Source organism: Pecten maximus, chromosome 12 (genome assembly GCF_902652985.1).
Source record: "Pecten maximus chromosome 12, xPecMax1.1, whole genome shotgun sequence".
Taxonomy (NCBI): Eukaryota; Metazoa; Mollusca; class Bivalvia; order Pectinida; family Pectinidae; genus Pecten; species Pecten maximus.
In genome coordinates this window covers 5,108,912-5,125,549 of record NC_047026.1, presented here as the reverse complement: position 1 = coordinate 5,125,549, position 16,638 = coordinate 5,108,912, and the positions used below count along the sequence as shown (strand labels likewise).

General features: G+C 36.9%; 1 protein-coding gene across 1 annotated transcript; it reads left to right on the top strand.

The window, feature by feature from the left end:
- Positions 1-429: 429 nt before the first annotated feature.
- Positions 430-7,800, top strand: LOC117339730 (ficolin-2-like). Its single transcript, XM_033901445.1, has 4 exons — positions 430-546; positions 2,560-2,656; positions 5,260-5,457; positions 7,513-7,800. The coding sequence occupies exons 1-4, from the start codon at positions 430-432 to the stop codon at positions 7,764-7,766; spliced, it is 666 nt and encodes a 221-aa protein (XP_033757336.1). The 3' UTR covers positions 7,767-7,800.
- Positions 7,801-16,638: the final 8,838 nt, after the last annotated feature.

The following is a 16,638-nucleotide window of genomic DNA, read 5'->3' as shown; positions in this document are numbered from 1 at the left end:
AACGCAAGACCTGTAAACAATGTATCTATTACATTATTGAACCCCCGAAGACTCGGGTATTTTCTTCTGTGTTTCTATTTAGAGGACATTTAGGAGACCAAAATAGAACGTGTGTCCCCATTTCATCTCTTATTTTTTTCCTCCCTCTACTGTCATTTGTTTTCTTACTCTTACTTGTTTCTGCGAACGACAACAACCGTAGCCTAAACGGAGGACAACCACCAACCATTGATGATAACCACACTTATACAAGCTGTTGTCACAACAACATGATTTGGTTTTGTAGGAAGGTTTTGATTATACATGTTTGAAAATGAATGGATGATTAGTTTGCCTTATAAAACCAAGTTAAGAAAGTTAAATTTGTACGTAACAAACTACTAAAATCAAAGTGTATTCGGTTTCTTTCACTCAGTAACAGTTTCCGAAATGCCAAATGCCATACCATTTTCGGGTTTAGCCTCCGGTGTCCATGATTTTACTACAACAGATGGGAAAAACATCGAGGTATTCTATGACATGGACACTAAAGACGGACCGTGGATTGTAAGTATGACTATAGATAAAACCTAAATATGTATCCCTTTGCAGCACCAGCTTAGTGCAGAGACTATCAAGCTATCCATTACTGTCATGAAACGGTTTTACATTCCCAAACTGAGTTAGTGAAAACAGTTTAACTGAATAAGAAATAACACCAGAATGAGTTAGTAATATCATTGTTTTATTTCAGCGATTTTACTTTAAAAATCTATCAAGTGAAACAATGCCTGAAAGATGCTCCAACTATTCAAGGACTTTGTTATTATCTCTGGATGAGTTGGTGAGATATTGCATTATTCATGCTGTCGATGTGTCCTTCTGAAAGGTCCCGACGGGTGAATACATTGTATTTTTCTATGATCATTCAATCGCGAAGAAATGTTTTGTTCGAGATATAATTTAAAACAATATATTGTTTATTCAACGACCGTTGCCATGGAGCAGAAGACACTGACCCTGCCGGAAGACCTTATTCTTATTCTCCTCTCCTTTTATGTTGTTTCAATATTCTCCTAACAAAAATATAATCCCCTGCCAATGTAAAATACTATAAAAAAAGTTATACCCGAAGAAAGCATGATATGAAATGTACCACAGTGTATGGAGTGTGAAAAGGATCAGCTTGTTACATTCTCCTACATCAGTTACCGAAGAAACTGAGAACTTACTGAATAATCTTATTTAGTAGATTTAGTTAAGACACGGAATATTCAATGTCAGTCAACCCTTGCAAATTTATTATGTACAAACTTTGTATTGCTGTCATTGTGGCAATTTGCCAGTCACTCCCAAGTAAAATAAATTATTAACTTAAATATTATCCTGGAAATACTTCCAATGATTTTTAGCTCACCTGGCCCGAAGGACCGGTGAGCTTATGGCATGGCGCGGCGTCCGTCGTCCTTCCGTCAACTTTTCCTTTAAATCGCTACTAGTCCTCAACTGCTTAGTGGATTTTGACCAAATTTGGTCTGAAGCATCCTTGGGTGAAGGGGAACCAATTTTGTATAAACGATGGATCTGACCCCCCAGGGGCCTGGGGGGTGGGGCCCAATAGGGGAAAATAGCATATTCTTTAAAATCCTTCTTCTTCAGCAGGAATAAAGGGATTTGATCCATGTTTGGTCTGAAGCATCCTTGGGTGAAGGGAAACAAATCTTGTATAAATGGTGGGTCTGACCCCCAAGGGGCCTTAGGGGCGGGGCCCAATAGGGGAAATGGAGGCAATTAATTTAAATCGCTACTAGTCATAAAGTTATTAATGGATTTGAACCCAATTTGGTCAGAAACATCATTGGGGAAGGGGAACAGGCATAAATGGTGACTCTAACCTCCGAGGGGTCAAAAGGGCAGGGCTCCATAGGGGAAATAGAATTAATTCATTTAAATCGCTACTTGTCAAAGTTATGAATGGATTTGAACCCAATTTGGTCAGAAACATTATTAGGGGAAGATGAACAGGATTTGCATACATGGTGACTCCGACCCCCGAGGGGCCAAAGGGGCAGGGCCCCATAGGGGAAATAGAGTTAATTCCTTTAAATCGCTTCTAATCATAAAGTTATGGAATGGATGTTCTAAAATCAATTCTCGATGTCTTTTAGACCCTTAGAGTGTCTGGACTTCGTCAGTTGGGATCCCTACACAATAACTATATATAGCATTGTTTGAGATTGACAAATAAAACGAATTAAACGTGAAGATTATTTTGATATTTGGTCTAATCCAACCAGGTGAGCGATACAGGCCCCATGGGCCTCTTGATCTTTCAGACACGTTGGAAAATCTAAAATTTCCCATTTGTTGTAAGCTTTCATTTCCAGGGATGTCATTATAGTAGCATAGTAGCATATATATATATTCGGTCTTAATGATATTTTTACTAAAGCAATTAGTTTTTATAGTTTGGGCTTATTAGTGCAAGATGACTAGAAAACATACAAATACATATCTTTTGCTAAATAATTTGTATTAAATAACTGCCCATCACAACTATGCTGATTAATATCCACACAGGTGATACAGAGACGAACAAGCGATGATGTTGTTTTCCATCGCAACTGGACAGATTACAAAAACGGTTTTGGGGATCTACTTGGAAATTTCTGGATTGGTAAGTACATATGAGGTACACACAGGAGGCCGTCCTTAGATGACCTTAGCAGTTAATAGGACGTTAAACAAAATAAACCAAACCAAATTACTCATTGTACGGAAAAATACTTGTAATGCTATAGTTTATTTAGAGCTAGGTAGATATCCATTAACATCGTTAAGGAAATAATTTTTAAGCATAATGTAAAGATGGTAGACGCTGATTTTTTGTAGACTAGTGTCCTTGATTTCAAGTTTTAGATGGTATATCTGATAGGCATGGTCAAATAAATGTTTTTGAAGATAGTATACGGTCAATACATATATGCATCTATAACTGAAATGGAAGAACTTTGAAATGCCTCTGTTATTGTTCTAGTAACTTCTTTAACATCATTTTCGTACTAAAAAAACCCAACCCAGTCAGTCAACAGAGAGGCAGTTTATTACCATGGGTATGCAAAGGGTCTATTGGAGGCTGTGATCATCAACAAAGATGTCATCATAAATTCATGATTTCCACTGTTTCTACGCCGTATTTATTATGAGCAAAATATCTGACGGAATATGTTTCCGTATATTGTGCAGCTATGTACCTTTATCCCTGTTCGCCTTTCTTGAAAAAAAAAACTTCAAATTTAGAAGATGTTCGTGTAAAAAAAAAAAAAAAAAAATCAAACGCTTTGTTGGAAGAAATTCTTTAAAAGCGGATGTTCTTATCAATCAGGAGTTATTTGGATGTTTGTTTAATGCACATTCAATTAATTCCATTACTGGAGTAAATGGTCTGCAGCTTTCGACTTAATTGTACTACGATTGGAATATTTTATGAAGGCTTAGCTAAGCAACTACTCGGGCGAGCAATAAAGTGTTAATTAAAATTGAAGATTCCAATATAAACTATGTAGATTCGCATCCTTATAACTAACAGAAGTTTCTAAGGACATTACCTCGTCTTTTGATAAACTAAACCACATTTTTTGTGCTCAAAATAGACAGTATCGTTTTGATTACACTGGATAATTTTTAATATCCGGCGAGCAGGTGTAATTACCCAAATGATAAAGCATCGGTCAGTGTCTAATAGCATTATTAACACAATGAAAAATGATTCAGGATGGATTTGAGATAAATCCAATTGGCGATTAGGAATATATTTATTAAAGAGTTGAATTCGTGGATTTAAATGGATTACAGTCGATGCAAAGGAACCATGTAGTTGTATCCATGTTGTCTTATCAGGACTTGTAACCTACCAAGAATTTCTTTCTGTTGCCTGAAATAAACATATCTAAGAATACATTTTTTGGCCTCATATATTTGGTTCCTAAATCGCTCTGAATAAACCATTGCATTACAAGTATTTTTCCGTACAATGAGTAATTTGGTTTGGTTTATTTTGTTTAACGTCATATTAACAGCTAAGGTCATTTAAGGACGGCCTCCCGTGCGTGTGACGTGCGTGCGTGTGGTGAGTGCGTATTTGTGTTTTGGGAGGCTGCGGTCTCCTTGTGATAGACCGGAATGTTTGTCGATTTCAAGTGCTATCTCACTGAAGCATACTGCCGAAGATACCCAGCAGCACACCTCGACCGGTCACGCATGGGAGGCCGTCCTTAAATGACCTTAGATGTTAATAGGACGTTAAACAAAATAAACCAAACCAAACCCTGACCGAAACATTACCTCTGCTACAGATATACAGTTAAGGTATCAGTGTAGTTCATAAATACACAGCACTACAATGTCATTACGTCAGTATCTCATTGTCCTTTACGTTTCATTTGACTGTCCCGTGCACGATTGTTAGAAACAAGGTCAAAGAACTGAACAGCATGTACAGACATGAATCAACTTTCCTTGATATATATGTCTCTGGTACTATTTTTCTGTTTGTTTTTTTTACCATAGTACGATATTTCAAAGGCGTTTGCTGGATAAATTTACTTTCTGTTTTGTATGTCTCTATATCATATAACGAATCCAGGGATAAAAGAGTAGGATATTGGACTAGGAGAGGCTGGAAAGACTCTTTGTCGTGCTATGAACTGCCCACAAATAGTGTTTTGATCAAAGTAGAAACATTACGTTAGTCTTTACCGCTTTACACAAACTGTACCCATCGTTTCAAAACGCTCACAAGTTAAGGAAAAGAGCATGGAAAACGTTAATGAGTGTTCCGACATCAATGCATAATGTCTTTTTCCCTTCTCAATACACTTCAGCTTTTAAATACACTGTGTGTATCACTGTTTTGCAATTGCAATAAAAGCAAGCACAGAAGTTTAGGAAATATCGATATCACAAAAACAAATATCGGAGTTATTTATGTCAATACGATTTCATATTTTCATTAAAATAATTAAGTATTGCAATCGTATCATATTATTTTTCTTTAAAAAAAATATCATTGGATATTTCTTTGTCATATCAAAATTAAATAATATATGATTACTGGTTTATTTCTATCGCTTTGAGTCGATACATCAATGGAGTTACAATTATTTTTTCCATTGTATGAATTGTGTTTCGTTTCGGTAATTGGTATGTTTCATTGGTCTCATGTGTATGTTCATGCAAGATTATGAAACATGTATTCAACGGGTCATGTTTTCATTGAAGAACGTCTTAAATTCCACTTCTCTGTATCAAAAGGCAATGACAACCTTCATCTCCTAACAACCACTTCGATGATCCTACGTGTGGAACTAGAGGCTTGGGATGGGACGAAAGGTTATGCCCAGTACTCGGAATTCCAGGTGGCAAATGAAGCTCAGAATTACAGACTTTCCGTGCGGGGGTTCTCCGGCAACGTTTCCTGTAAGTCTTCGGATTATGATATATATATATCCCTTAAAGCTGACAGTGCAAGTTAAAAAGCATCCAATTGAGATTTAAAAAAAATAATACTTGTACAGATTTCCAAAAATCGTTTCCGAGACATCCCCCAATTATGGTAGTGTCGTTTCTAAGGACGGGCAGACATTTTTCTTTTTTTGTTATGCGTGGATACGAGCCGCTATAAAAGCGCGTGCGTTCTTTGAGACAAGTATCAGTCTATCGATACATACGTATAGCGACACATATCTCCATTATACATAGTATACGTTCTCAATAAACACGCCAACGGGTTTTTGTTCCCATTGTACGCAATTGCGGAACTTGAATATGGAATCTGAAGAGGTAACTTTATATATACATATATATTTTATTTTGCAATAAATGAAAAAAAAGAAAGCATTGACAATACAAAATATTTGGGCCTCAACAAAACATACATCAAATGCAATTATAAATATGAGTAAATTCCTGAGTCTTTCCAGTGGGATATGCAGCAAGAACAACTTTACAACTGTTACAGTATAATATCCATAGTTTCCATCGAAACATTTTCCGTGTCTTCGTATTATTTGTGCACGTGTCAACAGACCTAGTGTAGTGTAGATAATAGGAATACATCCGAGGAGTGCTAGTGTATATGCGAATACAAATCTGAACTCCTCAAACTGTTTACTTGTTATGAAAATGGCTGCACACACGAAAAACACGTGAGAAGATGGATAGAGTATTTGGGATTAATTTGTTATGCATTTTCCAGCATTTATTTGGAGACTTATTTTCAACAAGATTTGAAAGATAATTGAGAGACACTGACCATCTTTCTGCTCAGGTTACAGGTAAGTGCTTATGTTTAGTGTCGTTAGCGAATACAGTTGTAGGTCACGTGGTGTACAGATATAGTGTAGGTGATACAGGTGTGTCACCGTGAACACCGGAGGGTAGAGTGAATACGAGTGTGACGAAGCACGTTCTTTTTATAGCAGCGGCGGCTTGGTTGTATCCACGCATAACAAAAAAGAAAAATGTCTGCCCATCCTTAGATACGACACTACCATAAATGGGGATTGTCTCGGAAACGATTTTTGGAAATCTGTACATGTATTTTTTTTAAAATTCAAATTAGATGCTTTTTAACTTGCACTGTCAGCTTTAAGGCGTTAAAATATTCTTCGAAATCATAGGTCTCAAACCACCGGGAAACTGATTTAGGTTTACAGTAGCTACTGCTGTCCTGTTATCTATTTCCAGTATAGGTTATTTCATAACAAATTCTTGCAAAGCAAAAAATAATGCTGCTCTGAAGGCTTGGGTAAGCTACCAAACTCAGTGGAATAGTATAGTAAACCAACAATAATACTAGTGTCTTGTTTTCTGTAGCATTTCCATATTTTGTGGTAGTTCCACTACATCGAAACCCACGTGTGGCAGTTGCCTGGAACTGACCGTAGGCCAGTGTTTTCTCTCCTGGTACTCCGGCTTTGCTCCACCTCCATAACCTGGCAGGTCCTTAAATGACCCTGGCTGTTAATAGGATGTTAAACAAATTGAAACAAAATCACTACCTCAACAGTATCATGCTTATTATCTATAGGGTTTTCTTCCCTTTGAGGTGTAAGTATGGTAGTCGCCTTCCCCGGCCGCATCTGCATAACAAACACTTTTGTCCACGACCAGTTCCTCCTTTGAATGAGTGTTCGTCACCATGCTGATAGAATTGAGCATATGAAAATTGGATCATTGATTGCCCACATGACGAGGTAGAATTATCTCAGCTACTGAGCTAGAAGACTAAATACAGATGCTTACTATCACTTGTCAGCTTTCTGATCTTAGCCACATTTCGATAATACATTGTTTCATTCCATTACTTACATATTAAATGAAAAAAGGCATAACACAGTCCAAATGAATTAAATACGTCATTCGCTACCTACTGACGGGGTAGATAAATTTATAGCCATTGTGTAGTCAGTCCAGTGTGTATTGTTTTGGGTGTGCGGTAAAGTGTTTGATACTATTTTTTCACAATTTTAGATGATGCCTTGTCCTTCCATGATGGTTATGATTTCACGTCATTTGACAGAGACAACGACATCCATGAAGGTGGAAATTGTGCCCAAGGATATCATGGCAGTTGGTGGTTCTCCGACTGTTTTACTTGTAATCTGAACGGGCTTTACGTTACAGACAATGGAGAAGTGAATACCACAGCCATAATCTGGCGGAACTTTCCTGATCAGATGTCGTTAGCTACACCATTGAAGAAATCCAAAATGATGATTCGATAGATAAACATTGACGTTGGATTTACAAAAACCTTTTTGGCACCGATTCAACACACATCTTAGTAAGGAATAACAAGAGATCCCAGAGGGATCTTGGCGCCCACCATTGAATGTTCTTCATAGGTTCCATGTCAGATTGATCTTTTCTCTACTTTTCTCTTCTTCTAAGTCTTACTAATCTGTGTAAATTCAGAAGAAACCTCTAGTACTTTTCAAACAAGGGAAACCTATATATAAAATTTAAGATTGAGGCACCAAGGGGAACCTATATATGGAATTTGAGAAAGATTCCTTCAGTACTTTCTGAGAAATAGCGATAACAAACTTCAATCGTCAAAATCCAAGATGGCTGCCTGTCGGCCATGTTTTTTTACGATTGGTCTCAAAATGCAATATGCATAACTAGGCACGAAGGGGAACCTACATATGAAATTTCAGGAAGATCCCTTCAGTGCTTTCTGAGAATTAGCGATAACAAACTTCAATGGTCAAAATCCAAGATGGCCGCCTGTCGGCCATGTTGTTTTCCGATCGATCCCAAAATGCAATATGCATAACTAGGCACCAAGGGAAACCAACATATGAAATTTGAGAAAGATCCCTTCAGTACTTTTTCAGAAATAGCGATAACAAACTTCAATTGTCAAAATCCAAGATGGCTGCCTGTCGGCCTAGGTTGTTTTCCGATCGGTCCCAAAATGCAATATGCATAACAAGGCACCAAGGGGAACCTACATATGAAATTTGAGAAAGATCCCTTCAGTACTTTCTCAGAAATAGCGATAACAAACTTCAATGGTCAAAATCCAAGATGTCTGCCTGTCGGCCATGTTGTTTTCCGATCAATCCCAAAATGCAATATGCATAACTAGGCACCAAGGGAAACCAACATATGAAATTTGAGAAATATCCCTTCAGTACTTTCTCAGAAATAGCGATAACAAACTTCAATGGTCAAAATCCAAGATGGCCGCCTGTCGGCCATGTTGTTTTCCGATCGATCCCAAAATGCAATATGCATAACTAGGCACCAAGGGAAACCAACATATGAAATTTGAGAAAGATCCCTTCAGTACTTTCTCGGAAATAGCGATAACAAACTTCAATGGTCAAATTCCAAGATGGCTGCCTGTCGGCCATGTTGTTTTTCGATCAGTCCCAAAATGCGATATGCATAACTAAGCACCAAGGGAAACCCACATATGAAATTTGAGAAATATCCCTTCAGTACTTTCTCAGAAATAGCGATAACAAACTTCAATGGTCAAAATCCAAGATGGCTGCCTGTCGGCCATGTTGTTTTCCGATCGGTCCCAAAATGCAATATGCATAACTAGGCACCAAGGGAAACCCACATATGAAATTTGAGAAAGATCCCTTCAGTACTTTTTCAGAAATAGCGATAACAAACATCAATTGTCAAAATCCAAGATGGCTGCCTGTCGGCTAGGTTGTTTTCCGATCGGTCCCAAAATGCAATATGCATAACAAGGCACCAAGGGGAACCTACATATGAAATTTGAGAAAGATCCCTTCAGTACTTTCTCAGAAATAGCGATAACAAATTTCAATGGTCAAAATCCAAGATGTCTGCCTGTCGGCCATGTTGTTTTCCGATCAATCCCAAAATGCAATATGCATAACTAGGCACCAAGGGAAACCAACATATGAAATTTGAGAAATATCCCTTCAGTACTTTCTCAGAAATAGCGATAACAAACTTCAATGGTCAAAATCCAAGATGGCCGCCTGTCGGCCATGTTGTTTTCCGATCGATCCCAAAATGCAATATGCATAACTAGGCACCAAGGGAAACCAACATATGAAATTTGAGAAAGATCCCTTCAGTACTTTCTCGGAAATAGCGATAACAAACTTCCATGGTCAAAATCCAAGATGGCTGCCTGTCGGCCATGTTGTTTTTCGATCAGTCCCAAAATGCGATATGCATAACTAAGCACCAAGGGAAACCCACATATGAAATTTGAGAAATATCCCTTCAGTACTTTCTCAGAAATAGCGATAACAAACTTCAATGGTCAAAATCCAAGATGTCTGCCTGTCGGCCATGTTGTTTTCCGATCGGTCCCAAAATGCAATATGCATAACTAGGCACCAAGGGAAACCCACATATGAAATTTGAGAAAGATCCCTTCAGTACTTTCTGAGGATTAGCGATAACAAGAATTGTTTACGGACGGACGGAGGGAGGGAGGGACGGACGGACTGACGACGGACCACGGACGCAGGGCGATTTGAATAGCCCACCATCTGATGATGGTGGGCTAAAAATACAAGCTAGTTGTTATACAATTTTAGTTAGTTACTTCCCTTGCTTTATATATCGTCTTGTGTCATGTTTGTACATATTACAATTATTTCATCTAAAATGTTCGGTTGTATTTTAAACGATATAGTATTCATAGATACGACGGTTTACATGTGGTGATGTGAATAAATCTGTGAATGAAGTAGCAGATTGATACTACATTATAATACCAGATTAGTAAGATTGTTCGCAGTCGTGTTACGTCCTATGCGGCGTGAACAATTAATGAATGTTTGCGTTAATAGAAATGTATTTAAGAAAAAACACATCTCCACTGATGACTATACCGGTATCAAGTTCCTTATTCCCTGTTTACACAAAAACTAACCCTAACAAAGATGATTACAAATATATATCCCCCTTCACTCTTTGTGTCACCTTACTTCTTCCCTCTCTGAAAACGCCATGTCTTACTACTAGCTGTGATGTCCATTGAAAGTGCATGATTAGAGAATTTGGCGCTAGGCAGTATTCAACATTTCATTGTACAGTTCGTGCAACCAGTAAAAAATGTTTTTCAAAGATGAAGTCTAGTTTTCGAGGAGTGCTAGCTACATGTATTAGTAAAATGTCCTCACCTACTACACTATGGGTATTAATGACATCCATCGGAATCCTATTCTAAGATTGATTCATAGGTGTGATTCAATTATGATTGTATAAAGATAGAAATTTCTATGTGCTTAAAATTACTGAATCATCAATCAGCTAGATATGTGATATAACTTTCAATTATACTTGATTATTTTTTTATATATCAAACACATTATTATATACATTACCATTATCTTTCCACTTTCTTGAAAAATAAGACCAAAGTGTAATTTTATTTGCGTTTATTACATCCACATTTGTGTCTATTTATGCAATCTAACGAACACTTAATGACGTTCGTTTAAGTACCCGAATCAATATACTTTATCGTTACTGCGAGGTCAGACGATTGGTCCCGTGCACGCTAATGTAATAAATCCTTTTATCTTGAAATAGTGCCAGGAAATAATTATTCTAGTATAATGTGTATTGGTGTAATGGTATTGGTCATTTTCACTACGTTACATGAACATCTAACAACATCCCATACGGGGTCACTATCTGATGACCTATGAGATATGCGTATTTCTTTTTCAGGGCGAATTGTCAATTTCTTGATGTCGTTGAAGCAAAACATTTCGTCACAGCATGAATATGAAGAACCATTTCGGCAGAGCATGTGTCTGCATGAACACTTTATTTTTTCTGGGACGAAATTACTTGAAATAAATTGACAGATTATGCAAGCTATAAACTCTACTAATGCTAATTCGGACACATAAAATTCACTGCCAAGATTATGGAAGTAGTCATTTGATTGGCTAATCCGAAAGGTCATCCGACGTGACCCCTTCTTGGATGCTGTTAGATCCATCTAGATTTTAATTAGATTGCATACTATGATAAAAATTATTTTCATGAAGATGGCTTATCTTAAAAGATACAATTGTATACAAAGTCTAGTCATGTGACAGACTTGTTCAAATGCTATTATATTATGTTATACAATGTATGTTATACTTTGTTCCTATTTCACCAACATAATATTAGCTGAAATTTTATATTAAAATACTGAAATGATAGGAAATTCTATATTTGATATTGTTTTATATCCGTAACAATCTAAATCATATATACTATGTTTTTCTTCTCATTTGATGCAATTCGATTTTTATCACTTGAGTATAATAAAAAGACTCGTCTAACTGGTGGTTATTGTCTTCAGTTATTGTGTTGTGGTGATGTATAATATTACACTCTGTCGTCGATAAAAGCATTATCAAATCAAAACGCTAATTAGTTGCAAGATATATAATGCTAGTTACAATTTACAAAGTCCGAATTGAAAATACGAGTTTAAATGCGAGTTGTGAGTTACAAAATACGATATGGAAGTTGCAAAATACCAGTTGATTAATTACACATTTAAAATAGGAAGTATTCTATACACTAATACTCCGACCGCTCACGTTGAGTTGTATTACAACCCCTAGATACTTTTATTACAAATATTCAGGTTAGTTCCCTCTTTTGTAGTTTGTTTTTTGTCCGCATCGACTGGCAAGTTCATGAGTTTCTTTGGTACCTGCAAACCTAAGTAAGAAATCATGCAAATCGCCCGGCTGTGAGTGATCGTGGTGTCTTCGCCGGATATTTATCATTTCGTTTATTACTATCAACCTCCCTAACCAGGCTCTCACTCACAACACTAAAATATTCCATACATAGTTGAGTCCGTCCTTGACTTATTATAAATATTGACAGGACGTTTAAATATACAGAAGCAAACATCATCACTAAGACGGTTTTATATGAATTGAATATACATTATATACAATAATAAATAATAAATACATACAAAAACCCAACATTTTTATTGTTATGTTCAAATTGATGGCTTATTTTATATATATATATTATAAATCATTATTCCCAATTGATAAAGTGAATAAAAATCTTTACATTGAACATTTATTAAATCTAAGATACCATCTGTATTATGAGACCAATTTCCTTTAAGAGGCCGTTTTTCAACTTTCCTTGAGTGGTCGCTTAATACAGATTCGACTGTTAATACATCTTTCCAGATAACTCATATAGGATACCACGGTGTCTAACGATCTCGATCTCACTCTCCCATTGTGCTACCAGCTGGTTACCGTAGATATGAAAACGAATAAGTCATGCGTAGCAGGTACACCTGTATTCGTGGATGTTTACTTGTCGACCATTAGTGAATGTGTAAAGGGACCATAGTACATCAGCTTTAATGTAACTCGCATGTTAAGGACACCTTCATACACCAGGAATACAAGTGAATTATTTGGACATCATGGATGCAGGAAAATACGACCAACTTGCTAATAACCCTGAAGGTCATTACAATAGACGGGCAAGCAGCTATGAGGAGGTAAGGGATGAAATGTACCGTAATCAGGAGAACATATTGATATAATATCTAAAAATAAACTGTTCCTCTTCTGGGTCTATTGAAGGATAAACTTTAGCCAAGTAGTCGCCTTGATTGTTTTTCTTATTTCGTCTGACATTCAGCCCTAAGTCACTTATTTTGAAATCAGTCTGAAATGGGAAGCAGATCACGTACAAGATATCTTTGAAACAAAGCTATATGATCATGTAAAGGGATGAGGAACACAGTCTTACAGTTCATAACTATATAACAAAACGTATTCTTATAGTGTTAAACATGCGCACCCAAATAGCGTGCCCACATCATGAATAGATCGTGAATTATGCGAAGATCGGACGATCAATATTGAGGAATGTCAAAAATTATGGAATGTCGTATCAGGGTCGTAAATGTTGATATTTAAAAAGAATAAAAAACACGACACAGCAGCTAGCGCTTTCGTCACGTCTAGGTGACTCTTCAGAATATATATATATAAATAACAATCACATTTTAATTTGTGTATTAAATTTCAAAATTAAATATGGAACTTTGATTTAACGCATAGACCTTTACAGATATCATATTTACAGTACATATTTCCATTAATCTTCTTTTCCTTTCCGCAAATAATCAAAGTCAGTTGGCATAATAAATTGTATTGCGGCGGGTGTGTTTTCTCACGGTTTTGAGAAAAAAGAAGTGCGTGGAATGGTATGCAAACCAATTATTGTCAGTGTCTTACCTACAACAGGTTTTGGTTTGGTTTATTTTGTTTAACGTCCTATTAACAGCTAAGGCCATTTAAGGGCGGCCTCCCGTGCGTGTGGCGAATGCGTATGTGTGGTTTTCGAATAAAATAATTTGAAATGCACTATAATCCTTCCAACGGAATCGTTCTCAGTTTGTTTACAGCCTACTGCCGGTTAGGGAATGATCATATCCTTGAGTCAACGAATTTAATATATCTTAACATGACAAATGCTGTTTCGTTGATTATGTTAGCACTTAAAGTGTATATATTCAAAGGCGTATTTGGTATGCTTCTCTGTGTGACACTTCACAATTAACACTCCACGCCTCGATGGCGAATGATAATAAATACGGTCATGGACCAGAACACTGCTTTAATCACAAACCGCTGCTTTGACAAAAATGACCACATTTAATGTAATTTTCTAACATAGACTCTAAGATGGATAAGCTTACATATAACTTTCAATGAATAATATAACAGAAACTGTATGTAACATCTTTATATCAAAACCGTTTCGAACGTTTACACATTAATTGTAATAAACTCCTAAATGTATATCGTCCACGATAGCCTTCGCACACAATTAAACTGCATGATGTACGATACAATTGCACATATATTCTAAAGTGCTCATCGTACAAAACACTTCGTGCAACGTTGTGCAATTTGTGTATATACCAAAATATTATTATATAAAAATGACAATTGTTACATTTTTGCAGTGAACTATCAGTTGATAGTAATTCAGTTATCTAAAAAAAGGGAGAAAATTCCAGGTGCTAAGAATAGGAAAATTTGAAATTACAGCATAACCCAGAAATCAGGGAACATGTAATATTTCCAAGGCCAAGAAAACGAATGATACAGGGTGATAGAGGACAGACTACGATGGTCATAGCGAAAGCTAGATGTAATAAGGAAGTGAACAAGATGGCGATGACCTCGTAGGTCACTGGCCTTCTCGATGCCTTAATGGTAAAACTCTGGTTTATTTTGTTTAGGACGTATAAGGAATTATCATGAAGAGGTAACTCCAGCAGAACTTATAAATCTATCCTCGGCCACATCATTGTACCCCCCCGCAACGAAGTTAGGGGGGTATACTGGAATCAGATTGTCCGTCCGTCGGTAGACACCGATGTGCCGGCTACTCCTCCTAAACTACTGAGGAAGAAACTTTATGCCAATAACTCTTATATATTGTAGATGTGCGTAATATATATCTTCTTGTAATTTTGTGGTTACCATGGTAACCAGGTCACTATACTTCGTTTTCTGGGTGAGTCTGTAGACACAACAATGTAGCAGCTACTCTTCCTAAACTACTGAGGGAATTTCATTTCAACGAAACTTTATGGCAATAACCCTTATACATTGTAGATGTTCGTAATCTATATAATGTTGCAATTTTGCGGTTACCATGGTAACCAGGTCACTACACTTCGTTTTTTGGGTGAGGGAGAACTTTTGTCCAGTCAAATCCTCATAAACCTGTGAACTGCTTTCAAGTCAAACTACAAAGTAGTGATAGGAATCATGTGTAAATGTGCATGCATGATATTTCTCTACAGAATTTTTGGTTTCCATGGTTACCAGGTTTCAATACCCGTATTATTGTGGAAAACCTTGTCTAGGCAACTCCTATATAGCTATTAACCGATTTCATTTGAAATACACAGGAATGTTAAGGACTCATAATATGTACATATGCATGCTGATCCCCCCCCCCCCCCCCCCCCCCCCCCCCCCCCCATAAATTTAGATAACCGTGGTAACCCGTTCACTAAAAGCAGGTTTTTGTTGGAAAATCTTCACCAGAGTGGCGGTCGAGGGGCGGGGGTATGAGTTGGCCCTCTGGACGATAGTTCTAGTCAAATCCAGCATGAAACTAATTGGACCTATTGGGCTCTATATCTATATTTATAGCAGTGTCACTAATGCACACTGCTCTCTCTCTCTCTCTCTCTCTCTACAAGGGATTGCAGCGAGAATGAGTCAATCGGTTGCCTTAACGGACATTTTTTTTTTTGTATTATGTTCATACAACTTAGACAATTTTATCTACGTTTCAGTCATTTCTAGACGACAGTATATACAACATTGATGTTTTTGGTTTTATGAGGAATTTAAATTGTTTAGCTATGCAGTCATCTGCTTATTGATTTAACATCATTATAAACACCTGTCACAAGAGCAGGTAACGGGTAATTTTCCACAACAGAAATACTGCATAGAATATGTCAATAGCTTACAAAATATTGGCAGTGCATCGGAACAGGAAAAAAAGAGAAATTGATATTCTCTATCAATATTTTGCTATGGTGAATATTATACATGAAGTAGCATTGTATAATTAGAAGAGTACATTATATTCCAATAAAGTTCTTCTGAAGTGGAAATAGTTTGCTTGCGATCGAAATCAATATTTTACAATGGAAAGATACACAAAGGCACTATACACCTACAATGGTCACATGACTGCAGACATTCAACAGACGCCAAAACGCTCGAGTATACTTTTCTTAGCACGATAGATACGATTTAGAAGGAAAGTTATCTTTTTCTTTCTTTCTATTAATAATGAAAATTCACTGTTTGATTCAATATACGGTTTGGGCCATGTTTCATACAATTGATAGCACAAACCACAGGTGAATTTAAGGTCTAAATGCGCAGTCTGTCTAGCCGACATCGTACTGATCATACACAATAGCGGAGGTAGGTCACAGCATGGGCTCTACACGTATAACTATTATTTATAGATCTCTCTTCTTCGCTGCAAGGCTTGGAGCGAGAATGAGTCAACGCTATGGAAAGAAACATACGTTATAGAGACCAACCAACC